Consider the following 15,139-nt stretch of genomic DNA (forward strand, 5'->3'; position numbering starts at 1 on the left):
GTGTTCATGAGTGTCTTTTGGAGAGAAATATTTCGGCTCCAACAAACTCATTTACTTAGGAGTACGACGTACCATCCACAAACGGACGGACAATCTGAGATCGTAAATAAGATGTTAGAAACTTATCTTCGTTGCTTATGGCAACCAAAGAAGTGGGCAAAGTGGTTATATAGGGCCGAATTTAGCTATAACACTTCTCCTCAACTATCGATCAAAATGACTCCATTCCAAGCATTGTATGGGAGAGTGCTCCCTGATGTGGTGCGTATGGGACATCAACAAACAGCCGTGAATTCATTAGATCAGCTCTTGCAAGAAAGGGACGCAATATTGGATGATTTGCAATTCAATATGGCCAAGGTATAGCAGCGCATGAAGTTTTATGCTGACAAGAAATGAGGGACGTAGTGTTTGAGGTCGGAGATTGGGTGTACCTCAAGATGCGACCCTATTGACAGAAAACTTTGGCAAGTTGACTTAATGAAAAGCTTGGGCCAAGGTTTTATGGGTCGTTTAAAATCACCCACAAGGTGAGAAGAGTAGCATACCGTTTCGAGCTACCTAAGGATTGTCTATTGCATCCGATTTTTCTTGTCTCACAACTCAAAAGAGCCGAAGGGGACACTCACTCTACAGCAGCCAGCCCTCCATTGACAGCAGAATTAGAGTTGAAACTCCAACCAATAGATATTTTACAGGTGCGACAATTGCCTTCCAATCCTCGTGAAGTATTGGTGTTATGGGAAGGTCGGGATGAAACAGAAGCTACATGGGAGGATGCCAAAAGGTTCCTTGCCACCTTTCCAGATGCTCACCTTGAGGACAAGGTGCTTAATTTGGCCGGGAGTATTGTAACACCTACGTTACCCACTGCTTTTAAGACTTATCGAAGGAGGAGAAAGAGGGGTGGGTTGACAGGTTAGTAGATACCTGATATGTGTGTTTGATGTAATAATGTTTTGTATGTTCAAATTTTAGATATATAAGCTTAGGTGGCTTTGGCCTGTATGTTTTAGGCTTAGGTGGCATTGGTGTTTTATCTATATAAGCCCATCTTGTATTCATTATAGGTTGTCCAGAATTTTAATAAGAAATAAGAGAAAGGAGTTACCAGCACTCAAAGCTGTGTGTGTGTTCTTTTGTGTGGAATTGTTCTTGTTTGTTTGTGTGTTTGAGGCAGGAGGTGTCTCAAAGGACCATTCAACATCATATCCATCGGAGTGTCTCTTGAAATCACTAATGTAGTTCTCTTCATGCTGCATCTTAAGACACCAAGTTTGCAGAAATTTATTCCTTAGATGGTGCATATACCAAATCCAATAATCCATAATCAATCAAAAAAAAAAAAAAGAAAAAAAAGAAAAAAACAGAGAGCATCATAAAATCCCTTAAAAACTTTTCTTGATAAATTTGCAAATTGTTAAGTGGTGATCATACCTGATAAAATTGTGGGTGTTGGTGTGGGCACACAGGATGAGAAGAACTTTGCTTAGGAATATGACTCGAACACATCAGTTGAAATTGGTTGCCAGATGAATTTCCTCGATATATTGAGAATTGGAAAACAAAACATATATGAAAACAAAAACAACCTGTACAAGTGATTAGATCTTGCACATATAACTATCACACATATAACTAAATTCAAAAAAGCATATTTGAGAGTTGGGCTCAAAGTAATTTTATTATGTAGGAGCGTAAGCGTGAATACACAATAAACAAGTGTACAAGAATCCATTAAGATATCTGGCACCGATACAGTATAACAAACACATTCTAATCATAGCAATTTTGTAGCTTTACCAGCAATCCATCATCGCATTCCTATAAAGTGGGAGGAACCCAGATATAACCATGAGTTTGAACATAACCAGCCTTTTCAAGTAGCGTATCCGCCTCAGCTGGGCCTCGAGTTCCAGGCTTATATGGAATGGATTTCAGATGTCCGTCATCAATTCTGTGTAGAAGAGGAGTGAAAATCTCCCATGCAGCCTGAACGATAATACCCTTTAGTTTGGATGCTTGTGATGCAAACTTCTAATAATTATAGACTATCAAGGAACATAAATGTAAATTCAAGGTTTTGTTACCTTAAGCTCATCTCTGCGGACGAAATGCTGTTGATCGCCTCTAACTCTGTGGAAGAAAGTACGAAGATAATCATTAATGCATAAAAGAACAATATGTATTGATCAAACACATCAACACTTCAACTTGAAAGATGTAGTACTATTTACCAGACAATATTAACAAGTACTCCCTACCACTGTAACATAATTTTCCAGTTAATTCGCTATTTAAATATACGATTCGCTTAAAATGACTCTAAAATAGCCCAAAAATTTGTTTTTTGATTCGTAATTCGCAAGGAGAATGTGAATCATGTGACAGTGCTCCCTACACCTCCTTGATTTTGACCCACATATATAGGGGTGTCGGACCATTTTGAAAACAATGGGGTAAAATCAAAGGGATAGAGGGAGTATATACTCAAGTACGTGGAATCTAGAGTTTTCGCATCCAACTTTTGGATTAGTCTGTAGTTTAGGGAGCTTATTCCACCAGAACCTAACCGTGTGTTTCCTACCAATTATCAAAAAAGGTAAGGCGAAGGGGGAAGGGAGGTGAGGCGAGGAGTGTGCTTCCAGTTTTCACTTCAATCTCTTTTAATTAGTAGAAAAGAGGATACCAAATGTTGGTCTCATGTGCTGGAAAGTTAGTGTACACTATGAAGTACTACATTTAACACTCCACAATTACTTACGTGTCAAGAATCAAGCGTTCGTAGGCCTCAGGAATAACAACTCCCTGATATCGTTGCCTATATGACAAATCCAGTTCACTTTGAACAGTTGACATTTCCAGTCCTGGCTGTTTCACCTGTCAAAAGGATTAAAATTTGTTACTCGTGTGAAAATGAGCTTTTTAAATAGGAACATTAACATATCCATCCAGAATAAGGACAGCCAGAAGGATTTCTTTTAATGTTAATTCACCTCAGTGAGTTATGGAAAATAAAGAATTTATACCAAGTGAATTGATCTTGTAAGAGGAAGACTTGGACGTTTACTCTTTCCTGGTTAATACTCATGAGCAGATACATATGATGTCTATCGATGTACAAAGTACAAACAAATAGCTTTTGTTGAAAGAAAATTCCCCTTCCCCTTCCCATTTCTATTGAATTGTTTGTTTAAAATCTCTTAGGGAGCATTTCTACGATTTGAGCAAAATTTTCTGACAGTTATTATTAGTCCTTTGATGCTGCGAGTTAAGATCAAATCTTAACATTTCTAAAAGTCCATAAGCAACCTTACAAAATCATGCTCGCGAGTGTTGATCAACATCGTAGAACCAAAGTGAATGATTATAGTACATAAATTAAGACTCGTAGCCTAGTTTATGTGTAGATTTTGGAATATTACCTGCCATAGGTTAGGTGGTGGGTATGAAAATTTTAGGATGTTATCAAGTAGGAGAGGAGTGATACTCACTACCACTTCACCCGATTCACATCACCACTGACATTACTAGTACAAAGATACATATCAATTATTTCTTATTTTATTGAATTGCCTAAAGTGTGTCCCTAAAATTCCCTTGATTCCCATACTAATTATAGTTTTTTTGGAAAGGCACAACGTTTAAATGATAGGTCGCGATATGGTTATATAGTTACCTTATATAAAGAATGTGCAAGTAAGGTGGGGAATGAGGTAGCTCCAAGGGACTATTATACAATTGGTGTGTCCATGCAAATGATAGAAATATTGAAACTAATTTTGAATGGAAGGAAAAGAAGGTGCTGGGATTTAATTTTGGATGGTGGGATTACTTAACATACAATGATGCTAGTTTGTTTGTTGATGGTGTATATTAGTATTATTTTATTGGTTTTCAAACATTAACACTTTGTTTGGATAACAATTTTAGAAGGGAAGGGAAGATGGGTGTGTTTTCCTCCAAAATCTTTCCACTTTTGGAAAGATTTGTTTCGTATAAAATGTGGAGTTTCTCCAACTATTCCCTTCCCTCCATTTCCTCCATTTCCCTATTGATATCCAAATGAAGGAAATGCAATCCCTCGATTTCTCTCCACTTCTTTTGCCTCTATTTCCTTCTATCCAAATATACATATTGTTTAAGTGAAATATAAGGTAAGCTTTCAGAACAGAAAAAACAAAGGAAAACATAAATTTAAAGGTAGAATGAAATGATATTTCTTTCATAAATTGTTTATCTGCAAATGTCTGTATATTATTAGATCACAAGTACTCTTTCATGCTGATATGATGTGACTCTTTAAGCTTAACTACTGTGAGCTCCTAAAAGGAAAGGTTCAATGCAGATCAGATCTCAAAAACCAAAAGTAATCCAACCCTTTTGATTAATGAATTCTGCACATGTCACTAATACAAGATCTTCTCATTTTAAATCTTAATCAACACTTAGTATACAAAAAGAATATGCATCCATAGAAATCTTCAGTTTCAGGACATGTTAAGGTTTTTCAACTTCTCAACATTGAGAAAGTGACTAAATTAAAAGGTTTTATGTGCAATGATTGAATTTAATTACATTCAAAGCCAAACCTTAACAGTTCATAGCTTAGTCAACAGAAAATTCTAGTTCTCTCTTCGCAAGGTTCTGTGAAGTTCTTTCTTTGAGTAACACCAGTTAAGTACTCGGGTACGCTAGAGTTGAGTTAAGTCTTACTAACTAGTCATTTTTCAATTGCTACTATTATTATAATTCAGACGTAAAAGAGCGTACTCGTAAATCAACATTGAACCAACCCAAGCTGAAAATTTAGGTGACTAATATCGGTTATTGATTAACCTCTACTACATTTTGAATTTAGTTTTCTACATGACAATGGACAAGGATCTCCACATTCTCTTCACTTTTCTATTGATTGAAAACCAATTCTAAATAGTGAAAGAATTCAGAGTCAGTAAATAATTAGTTTCAAAGAATAAAACTAATTTAGTGTTAGTTTGGTGTGAATTATATTAAGGAAAATTAGTTTGAATAAGTTCAGAGCAAGAAAGGTCAGTAGAAGAAAATAAGTTTCAAGAAGTTTAGAAAAGGTCCAACAAGTTAAAATAAAGTCTAATATTAAAACATATTCAAATAAGGGACAATAAGGTCATTATACCACAGTTTCACTTATTTTAGTAAAAACAAAAATAACTTGTAAATAAGGGATAATAAGGTCATTCGAAAAAGTCCACGGATTTTCAAATAAGGGTTAACAAGTACAGGGTCACTTTAAATAAGCTACATTGAAAGGAGCCTTATTCAATGAAAATGGGTTTTTCATGAACAATAAATTTTGAAAATAAACGAATATGAATGATTTGGTTTGTACTCTAATACACAGACTAGAGTCCTTAACTATTTCCACTATTTTTTCAGATCACACAATTTTGAGTAATTAAGAACCATATAAATCATAATTTATGCACCATATTTTTGCAATCCAAATGAAACGAGCAAGGAGTTTTGTCGGAATAGAATACATTCTATATGAGGGCTACATATTCACAAAAAAGGAGTAAACGAAGTAGAGAGAACTAATAATATATAGTGTGATGCAGAGAGAATGATAATGATTTAGTGTGAGTTCTGAAGTAGAGAGAAATTAACAAGTTTTAAACAGTATACATAAATGACTGATCATTTTAATTCGCCTACCGTAAGTTTCATGTAAAGAGCCTCCGAAGGCTGTAGCCGCATCACAAATTCATTTCTTCCTTGCTTTTTACCTGTCAAAATAGCAAACATTATTAATTATAAATATTGCAAGAGAAACCATAATGGTGATGCCATTTCATTTTCCAATGAAAGAAACAGACAGCAAAACATAACATCTTATTAGTTATCTCAATGACAAAGTATGTATCTGCATGGCAAAGAAATATGCAGAAAATCAAGTGGTCAACATTTTCACAAAATCGTAATAGAGCAATCTCACAAGGAACTAAAATGATAAGTGGGGCACACTGAAAAGAACAAAAGGGGTTTTCCTTTCCCCCTCCTAATAGATTCCTATAATGATTAGAATTCTTACTTTGAATTAAATTGCTCTCCCATACAATTTTGTACTTGTTTCCCAAGCAGGGCCGTTCCTGACCATAGGCAAGGTAGGCATTTGCCTAGGGCCCAAAGTTAGAAAGGGCCCTAAATTAGAAAATGCTAATAAATGGAAGTACACGCTTAAAAATTTGCAATTTATGAGTAGTTCTTTTATCATTTAAGGATTATATGATACGTCTACATTTTTATTGCTAATTATAATATATAGGGTCCATCTTTTTCCAATCACCCGTTTAAATTCAGAATCGACCCTTCATAGAGAGGGCCTACATCTTTCAGTTTACCTAGGGCCCATACAATGCCAGGAACGGCACTGTTCCCAAGCAATCCAATTTTGACTCATAATCTTTACACAAATGAGAAATGGATAAAATTGACGAAAATAAAAAAGGAGTGTGACTACATAACATAATTCTAATGTGAACCTAAATGGTTTTTAGGAGACATCCCCTCTCTCGCCCCCTAAATATAACTAGACAAAGGAAAGAACATAGCCATGCTTAACCTAAGTTGGACTCAAGTGCTTATGTTAAAGTGACATGAACACGGTAACAGATGGATTCTTCATAATGAACATCAGAATTAAAATTTAAGCGAAAATAAACAATTATCTGCAGCCACATCTAACCACACAAATTATGTCCTAGTCCATTTAAAAGTCAAATATGAGGTACTTTATGCGGGAAAGCATTGATGCTGACATCCCATTACTTCCAACTTTTTTTAACTCGATGTATTCATGCTTGATCTGGTTCAATTAAATATAGCTCTATGAAGGGTTTAATAGGTCAATCACCACTCTGCTATGAACTGATAATTTGGAATAAGACAGTAAAATAGAATTGAAATGATAAAATGACAAAACAGAAATTATACTATCAAATTGATGATTAAAGAACGATTACAAAGTAACGAAAGATAGATTCAAGCCATTCGAGACGCTTGAGATCTCCCCATTGAGTATTAAACTCACCCACAATGTGTTTACTAATTTCTTGATGATTATGGGTCTCTAATTCCCCTTATTTATAATAAACTAGTAACTTTTTCCCCAAGTCTTCCCTAATATGAAAATTACTATTTTACCCTTTCATAAATTCAAATATCAGGTCATTGCACACTCCTGCCATTTTGTTTCCACAATAGAAGCTTGTGACCATGCTCAATGAGTCACATCACATGACACTACAAATGAAGAAATTTACATCGATTATGGCCTTGTGGGTTCCCTCACTAAAACTATCACCTAACTCACCAATCTATTCAAGAGATACTGGTATCATAATCATTATAAGCCAGACGCCAGTTCTCCACACTCATATCTGCCAGGCACCAATACATCAAATGTTCTGACAAGCTCAAGAGTCATCCAAACAAGGCTACAACTTGTAGCCCCTTACCATTAATGCATGAAAATATAATCATATGAACAGGAAAAATTAAAATAACGACAATAGCCAAAAAGACACTATACATCTGAATATATCACCAGGGACCTCCTTGAACTGGATACGGATCTCTGCCTTTCTTGAATTCAATGCTTTCCCGGCCTTAAGTATAAATGGAACACCTGCAATACATTGCGTTGTTTACAGAAGAATGATAAGAATGAGCTTTGGCCCGAAATCCCATATCAGCTGATAATATAGCAAATCTATATTTTATATGGTCTATTTGAACAACATATTCAACCGGTCAACACCCAACAAACAACAATATTTTTTCAGAAAAATAAAGCCCAGAGACAATAGTTAAATCATACCTTCCCATCTTTCATTGTTTATCCGCAAAATCACAGTTGCAAAAGTCGGTGTGTTTGAATTGTTTGGAACAGTTGGATCATCTTTGTAGCCTTCATATTGCCCAAGAACAACCTCTTCGTCGTTGATTTGATCAACTGCTTGTAGAACCTTAGAAAAACAAGAAGCAATTGACCAGGGGAAAAGTTGAATACAGATTATAAAGTTATTGGCAAGCTGTTATTTTTAAATGTACACTCAGATAGAATCCATACCTCCACATTTACTTTCCAACATAGAAATTAAAATCATACATGGTCATCAAACATAGGATAGGAATTTTATTAAAAGAAAATAGGAGTTTGTAGTTTGTATGCCATCACAAAATGGAACTAACTTAGAAGTCTTGCAAAATAAAGTCACTAATAAAAGACGACCCGTGAAATTTTCTTACAAAATGATTACAAAAAAAATTGTAAGAACCATGCCAACATAGTGATCACAATAAGTAAAAATAAAAATGAAAACGCAGACACCGTACTAGTACTCGCACTTTTAATATCTTTGGTGATAATGTATTCATAATAAGTACTTCTATGTTAATGCCTTCAATACATAGTATTAAAAATTACAGTATTACATCAAGGATAGAAGATAAAAACCACATCATAAAGGCCTACCTTCATAGTGTTGAATTAGTGTTCGCAAAAAAAATATAAAAGGCCTTTGGGATTGAAAAGAAAACAATTTCTTTCATTGTAAGAAGTTGTAATATTTCATTGATATATTAATTACTTGTGTGGGAGAAGGTATTTATGATACTACATGGAATAAGATAATTTGAGAAAATGACCAAATAATGACTAGAAGTAAGGGCTAACCACCACACAAACACAAGTCATGTAACAGAAAATATAACAAGTTGATAAGGGAGTATAAATATACACCTTCACTTTTTCATCACGAATATGCTCTGGCTTAAGTGACACTGGCTTCTCCATGGCAACCAAACAAAGAACCTGAAAGACAAAAAAAATTAATTTATCTCACAAGAATTGAACAGAAGCCGCTAGACCACTAAGCATGGAAACCAACCTTTCTGTGAGAAAATATAAATAAACATAACCGGGAATGGGAAGAGGGGAACAAAAGTGAACACGTTCAAGAGCAGTATCTCGCGTTATTGAATGCGTACGAACATATTCTGGAAATGTACATCCAGGATTTTTGATTGAGAGATTGATGATGACTGATCATATAACACCAAGAATTTGGGGACCAAGGGGGATAGAAAATGAATGTAATAGAAATCTATACATATTATTACCTGCAAGAGGTGGTTTTGAATAATGTCACGAATTATTCTGCAAGTATATATAAACTCAAATTTAGTGACTGAACAAAATAGTATCTATCAGGGATTAGGATAGAAATAGCGTCGAATAGTTAATCTAAGATAACCATAATTATATGCACAGTTCACATAATGTGGTGGAAAAGCTCGTAGTATTTACTATAAAGTAGAAAAGAAATGATAATTTTTTCTTCCAAATTTTCAGAACCAAAAAAAAAATGATAGCATACCCATACTGATCGAAGTATCCACCTCGACCCTCGGTTCCAAAATCCTCCCTGAAGACAATCTGTGAGAAAGAAGCAAAACCTATGATGATCGTACTCAAGTATAGAAACAATTGTTTTAATATGAACATATGCATGTATATTTGATCAAAATAAAGGTATCTACATAACATTACAATGATATTTTTGTGTTTACAAACCTTGTCATCCTCAAAAACTAATTGGCAAATCAATAAGATTCAATTTTGGATTTGAATCAATCCACAAATTGTTTTAAAAGTACAAAAGTTTAGAATTTGAGAATGACTTCCCAAACATTGTCATTCTCAAATTCCTCCTTTATGATTTCATAACTAAAATCTACAATTTGAAATGAATTACTTGTTTTCAAACACAACCTTAAAGAAATCATATTCATGGAAATGAAAAAGGTTTCCTGGATATGAATTTGAGAAGACTTACCTGTACATTATCAATGTTATCTCGATTCCAAAGAGGAACAAAAAAGCGATTTGCAAATCGCATTACTAGCTGTTAATTAGCAAGACATCAGTATCCGAAAGTACAAAATTAAAAACATGATTAGAGTACTTGAAATATTACCAGATTCTGAACTAACTCTTTCCCTAAATAATGATCAATACGATAGATCTGTGACTCATCAAATAACTCTCCAATCTGTGAGCTTAGCTGTTCTGCCGACTGCAAGTCTCTTCCGAAAGGCTTTTCAACAACAATACGTGTCCATCCACCAGTTTTAGCTGCAACATAATATTGAATGTGAGACAAATCAGCGCTCCAAAGAAATTTAACCATCATCAAAAACACGATATTGATCCTCAATTGAATTTGCATGCGCCGTAAGTTAAGCCAGTTTCACTCAGTTACGATTCAAAAACTAGAAATTATTATATCTTCTCCTTTCATTACCACAATGCCATGCATTACGTGACCCCTACCTGGGATTCCACCTAGGCTATGTAAAATACAGATTTCTTAATGACAGTATCAGAAAAAAAATATGCTCTTTCCTGGCTTTTTTAGGGATCTAAACAAAAGTTATATAATAAGTTTCCAACAAAACTAAGGCTTCCATCAGTCAATTTTATAGTCACAAACACCATGTCAAGAATTAAAAGAACATACATTTATTCATACAGTGAAGCCGTATCATCCTGCAGACAGATGGATATACGGAAGGAGGTAATGCAAGATAAAACAATCTTCTAGACACTCCTTCATGAGTGTTCTGCTCACGTTCATACTTGGTTATCTCTTCATCCAACAACTGAAAGCCCTCCTCTGCATCATAAGAACCACTGACATATTTAATCTGCAAAATGAGGAAAATCGAAATTATAAACCTTTTCCCTAAGCCTGGATTTCGAAATTAAATACAGGAAAAAAAATCAAGAAGAGATATTAACTAAGCGCAAAAATGTGGAAACATCTTCTAACAGCTCCGGTGTTGCATTCTTGGAGGGAACCAGATATCTGCATTCACGAACAAAGCCCAATTAACCAAATAACAGTAGAACTATCCACAACATTTTCTATAGACTAAGATGATATGGGAAGGGCATGAGGGGACTACAGCTTATTCTACTTGGAGTGGATAAAAAACAAAATGATATGCAGAATATCATCCTAGAAAGTAGAGTATTAAACACAAAAGCTCAATCATATAATGCAACTGGATAAATTATTAAATATCATCCTAAACCCAATAAAAACCACATTTAAAAGAGAGAAAATAGGATATGTATATATCTCACCCACGAATCCGATCTTTCAAATCATCATCTGTCATCTTGGATCTAGCATAACCAAATATCCGGACCTCACTTGGAGGAAGAAATCCCTGTACATACCATCACCAATTTGAAAATATCATTCTGGGATACATTCAATCAGACACATTATACTAGAAACAACATTAATGTGAAGTGAATATTCCATCTGATATGTTACCTGATGGTAGAGGTTGTATAGAGCAGGAAAAGTCTTTTTCTTGGCGAGATCCCCAGAAGCACCAAGGACAATTATAGAAAGACACCCACACTCTAAAGAACCCTCAGAGTCTACTCGGTCAAAAGATTCATTTCTAATACTAGATCTTTTCTCCATATGCCACTCCCCTGAAGCCATAATTTAACTGGAAAAACCAAAAATAACAATGAATAATCGGGCTTGCGAGCAGATCACTCACATGACACCAGGAAAAAGTTCTCACTGAATCCAGCCATTGTATGACGCAAAAAGAAGGCCAATAAACTCATAAGTCCATGGATTGTTCTACCAGCCAGGCCATGAAACTTAAATACATTTTGATTTCGAGAAATGAAAATGGCCAACTGGGTATCATCTTAAAAATCATGATGTTGTTTGCATTTCATGAAATAAGAAAATTCTACAATCCCTAGTTCCATGATTAGTTTCATGGATTAGTTTCATGGATTACCTTCAAATTAACAACTCAATCACCCAGGTGTGACGAGAAAAATCCACAATGAAACCCGATCATTCCATTTTAATTGAAAAAAAATGAATCAAAGAATGACAGCCATAAATATCATGCAAGTTTAGATTATAGGATCAATAACAATAAGCATGAAGCATCCATACAAATTCCACCCAAAAAAAAAATGCAGTAAATATAGGAAATGATGTATCAAAAAACAGTAAAAAATTAAAAAGAATATCCAGCAGCAACGTCATGTAGAAGATGAACTGAATCAGATGAATAAAGTATAAAATTGAAAACTGAAGATCATAATAAGAAATGTTACCAAAGTGAAGAAGATTGAGAAACAAAGAAGTGGGTATGAGATTGTGGGATGATTGCAGGTGCACCTACAACAAAACAAGGCACCAACAAAACTGGGATCAATTCATAAATAATTGAATTTAAATTGATTATAAAATGAGAGAGGTTTAAGTTAAGAAAGTAGGTGGGTCGTCAATTGTGGGTTGATAGGTGATTATAATGGTGGACAATTTTGACTCTTGATTGAATTCCATTCAGATATTTTTTTAATATTTTTTATTTTTAATTAGTATTTTGACTATGTATTCAAGTTGTTGAATAAATTCAACGATCAGATATATATTCAACCTTATAATCAAATTCGATTTGATTAGACTTTTGGATTTACAATTATGTAAATATCAAGTTAGATAAAAAGATTTAATTTTGAACTGATTTAAAACACTTAACCCGAAATCAATTCTGTTATCCGAATGAAAATCATTAATGACAATAGTACTAATTCTATTTCCATTTATTTCTTTTTTTTTTTGCCATAATCTTTTTCTAATTTTCACACATTTAAGGGAGTATTTATCATGAGACCATTACTCTCGGATTAGCTCAATTTTATATAATTTGCTACATTTTTATTTTTATTTATTGTTTTTTTAATACATATTATACATTATTTTTTATTTTCATTTTATTCACATATTTCTCCTACTTTTCATAAAATAGAAATACATTATGATCACTTTTATTTGTTTTTGTTGATTTTCAGGGGAGGTTCTAAACATGTTCAACATGGCCCTGAAAAATTAAGGGTTTCAATATTACATTACGTAGTATATGTTAAGTGTTTAATTAAAGTTTACAAAATTGTATATTGAAAAAATATAAAATTGTATAGGGCCTTTAAAAATTTGTTAATTTTGCTCCATCACTGTTGATTTTTATCCCTATTTTTATACTTAGGAGTTAGGACTCTAATTATTTAGAAATAGAATAATAGAATGAACAGAGTAATAAGCATTAGACTATATAACGTAGAAGTGACTTCATATCATTCTTAATTAACTCAACGTGTTCCTTGAGTTCACCTCAACAACTTCTCCACGCCCACATTCACACCCATTATCATTTTTGTAACATCCCGTAATTTATCGGGTTTTAAAAGAAAATATAATAAGATAAATAAGATTATTAAATTATATTATTTTACATATATAATAGTAAGAAATAAAGTAAGTTAAAATTTAACGGTAACACGTTTTATCGCGTACGATGTTATCGCGTGATATTTCTTTTCTGTTTTAACAATAATATAATAATTACTTAATTAATTAATTAATTAAAAAAAATAAAAGTAAGGAAAGGGGAAGGTGGCCGATTGTGTGGAGCAAGGGGAGGAGTCTTGTAACTCCTCTCATAATTGTGTATTATGGCTAATTAAGATCATTGCTTTGATAGCCTATTAATCCTTAAGCTCCATTTGATTTTTTCACCATTCTAGCTTTTCAAGAAAGCACAAAAATTCAGAAAAAAAAAATTCTTCCTTTTCCTTCTTGTTTCGGCACACTCAAAGAAAAAAAAATTCTTGTTATTTCATCCAATCTTTTGATCAAAGGGACCTCGATTCATAAGAAGGCGAAATTTCTATCGTGATTAAACATCGTTTGGTTGTGCAGCGCTTAAAGGTACACGCTTAGACCATACTGTTTATGTGGTTGTGCAAGTAGTGTTGTTTCATTTCTAATCGAGGCATTGTAAATCACATAAGGATTAGACACTTCAAATAATTTGAAAGTAATTAATTGGAAATTGAGAATTTATGTGTTTCTCACCCAAACGAGTTGACGTTTGGTTGTATTATGTTACCCAAAGGGGCTAACGTATTGGTTTGGATTATTACAATTATTGTTCCCATGGCAGTTTTGGATCATTACGGTCACCATGAGGGTATGTATACTTTTGCCTTTGACGACCCGAACAGGATGGGCAACGTCTTAGGTCGGTGGTTGCCTTGGGATTAGCTCCCCCAAGTGTATTCCTCCAAAAGATTTGGATTATACTTGAACGACCCGAACAGGACGGGCAACGTTACAAGTTGGATTAACTAATAATGAATGTATTAGAGCCTATGCATGCTAGGATAACACATTGCTTGTTTTCAACCTGCTTGACATTGACGTGTATTGGATTGTTCTTTGGACCCTGCTACGTGCTGTCGCACGACGACTAGCAGGTTGATTGCAGGTGGGGACTAGAGTGAGAACTCGACTTAGAACCCGTAATCACCAATACTATGTTTCCTTTTTATAATAAGTTTATGAGTAGATATGACTCCAAATTATGTAACAAGAGATTGTGTTGGTTTCTTTTCGCTTTCGTCAAATTCCTTTAGTTGATCTAGAGGCCAGTAGACTCTCGAGTTGTACTTAAGAACTTCCGCTGACTTATTTTCTTTCACGCTGGTGCTGTTTTCTGTTTTAGTTATATTTCTTTATCGACGAAACGTTGACGATCCTAAAGAAGACTTTTCTTTAGAGTCCAAAGAGTGAACCGGGATTTGGGTCACTTAAACCGGGTCGTTACAATTGGTATCAGATCCAACGTTCCTCAGATGATAAAGAAATAAACCACCTTAGTAGAGAGTTGGAAAGTAGTATTGAGAAGTAGATTTGTTGGTATGTGTTTGTGTTTTATGTTGTTTATTGATAGTAATGTTTTATTTTGTTCTTTCGTGTAGAATCAGAAAATATGAATAAGGGAAAAACACCTATGGACTCACACACCCCAAGAGAGACTAGGGAAGTATCGATGTTTGACCTAGAGACTGCTTGGAGAGAAGTCTCTAATGCTGATATGTGGAGAGTACGGGATGGTGAAAGTATTAAAGACTATAGGGAACGGATGTACATGATTAAAACAAAAGCTGAAAGGGTATGTTACAACTTAGAGTTGAACCTAA

At 34.2% G+C, this 15,139-nt stretch overlaps 1 protein-coding gene across 1 annotated transcript; it reads right to left on the reverse strand.

Annotated features, from left to right (window-relative positions):
* Nucleotides 1-1,657: 1,657 nt before the first annotated feature.
* On the reverse strand, nt 1,658-12,424 carry LOC130797200 (glucose-6-phosphate 1-dehydrogenase 6, cytoplasmic-like). Its single transcript, XM_057659695.1, has 16 exons — nt 12,209-12,424; nt 11,391-11,574; nt 11,195-11,280; nt 10,847-10,913; nt 10,566-10,752; nt 10,023-10,180; nt 9,882-9,950; nt 9,423-9,481; nt 9,166-9,202; nt 8,786-8,857; nt 7,862-8,009; nt 7,574-7,669; nt 5,698-5,768; nt 2,765-2,880; nt 2,091-2,136; nt 1,658-1,992 (listed from the first exon to the last, which is right to left on the reverse strand). Exons 2-16 carry the CDS (start codon nt 11,565-11,567, stop codon nt 1,825-1,827), a joined length of 1,557 nt encoding a protein of 518 aa, XP_057515678.1. The 5' UTR covers nt 11,568-11,574; nt 12,209-12,424; the 3' UTR covers nt 1,658-1,824.
* Between the last annotated feature and the right edge of the window lie 2,715 nt (nt 12,425-15,139).

Source organism: Amaranthus tricolor, chromosome 12 (assembly GCF_026212465.1).
Source record: "Amaranthus tricolor cultivar Red isolate AtriRed21 chromosome 12, ASM2621246v1, whole genome shotgun sequence".
Lineage (NCBI taxonomy): Eukaryota > Viridiplantae > Streptophyta > Magnoliopsida > Caryophyllales > Amaranthaceae > Amaranthus > Amaranthus tricolor.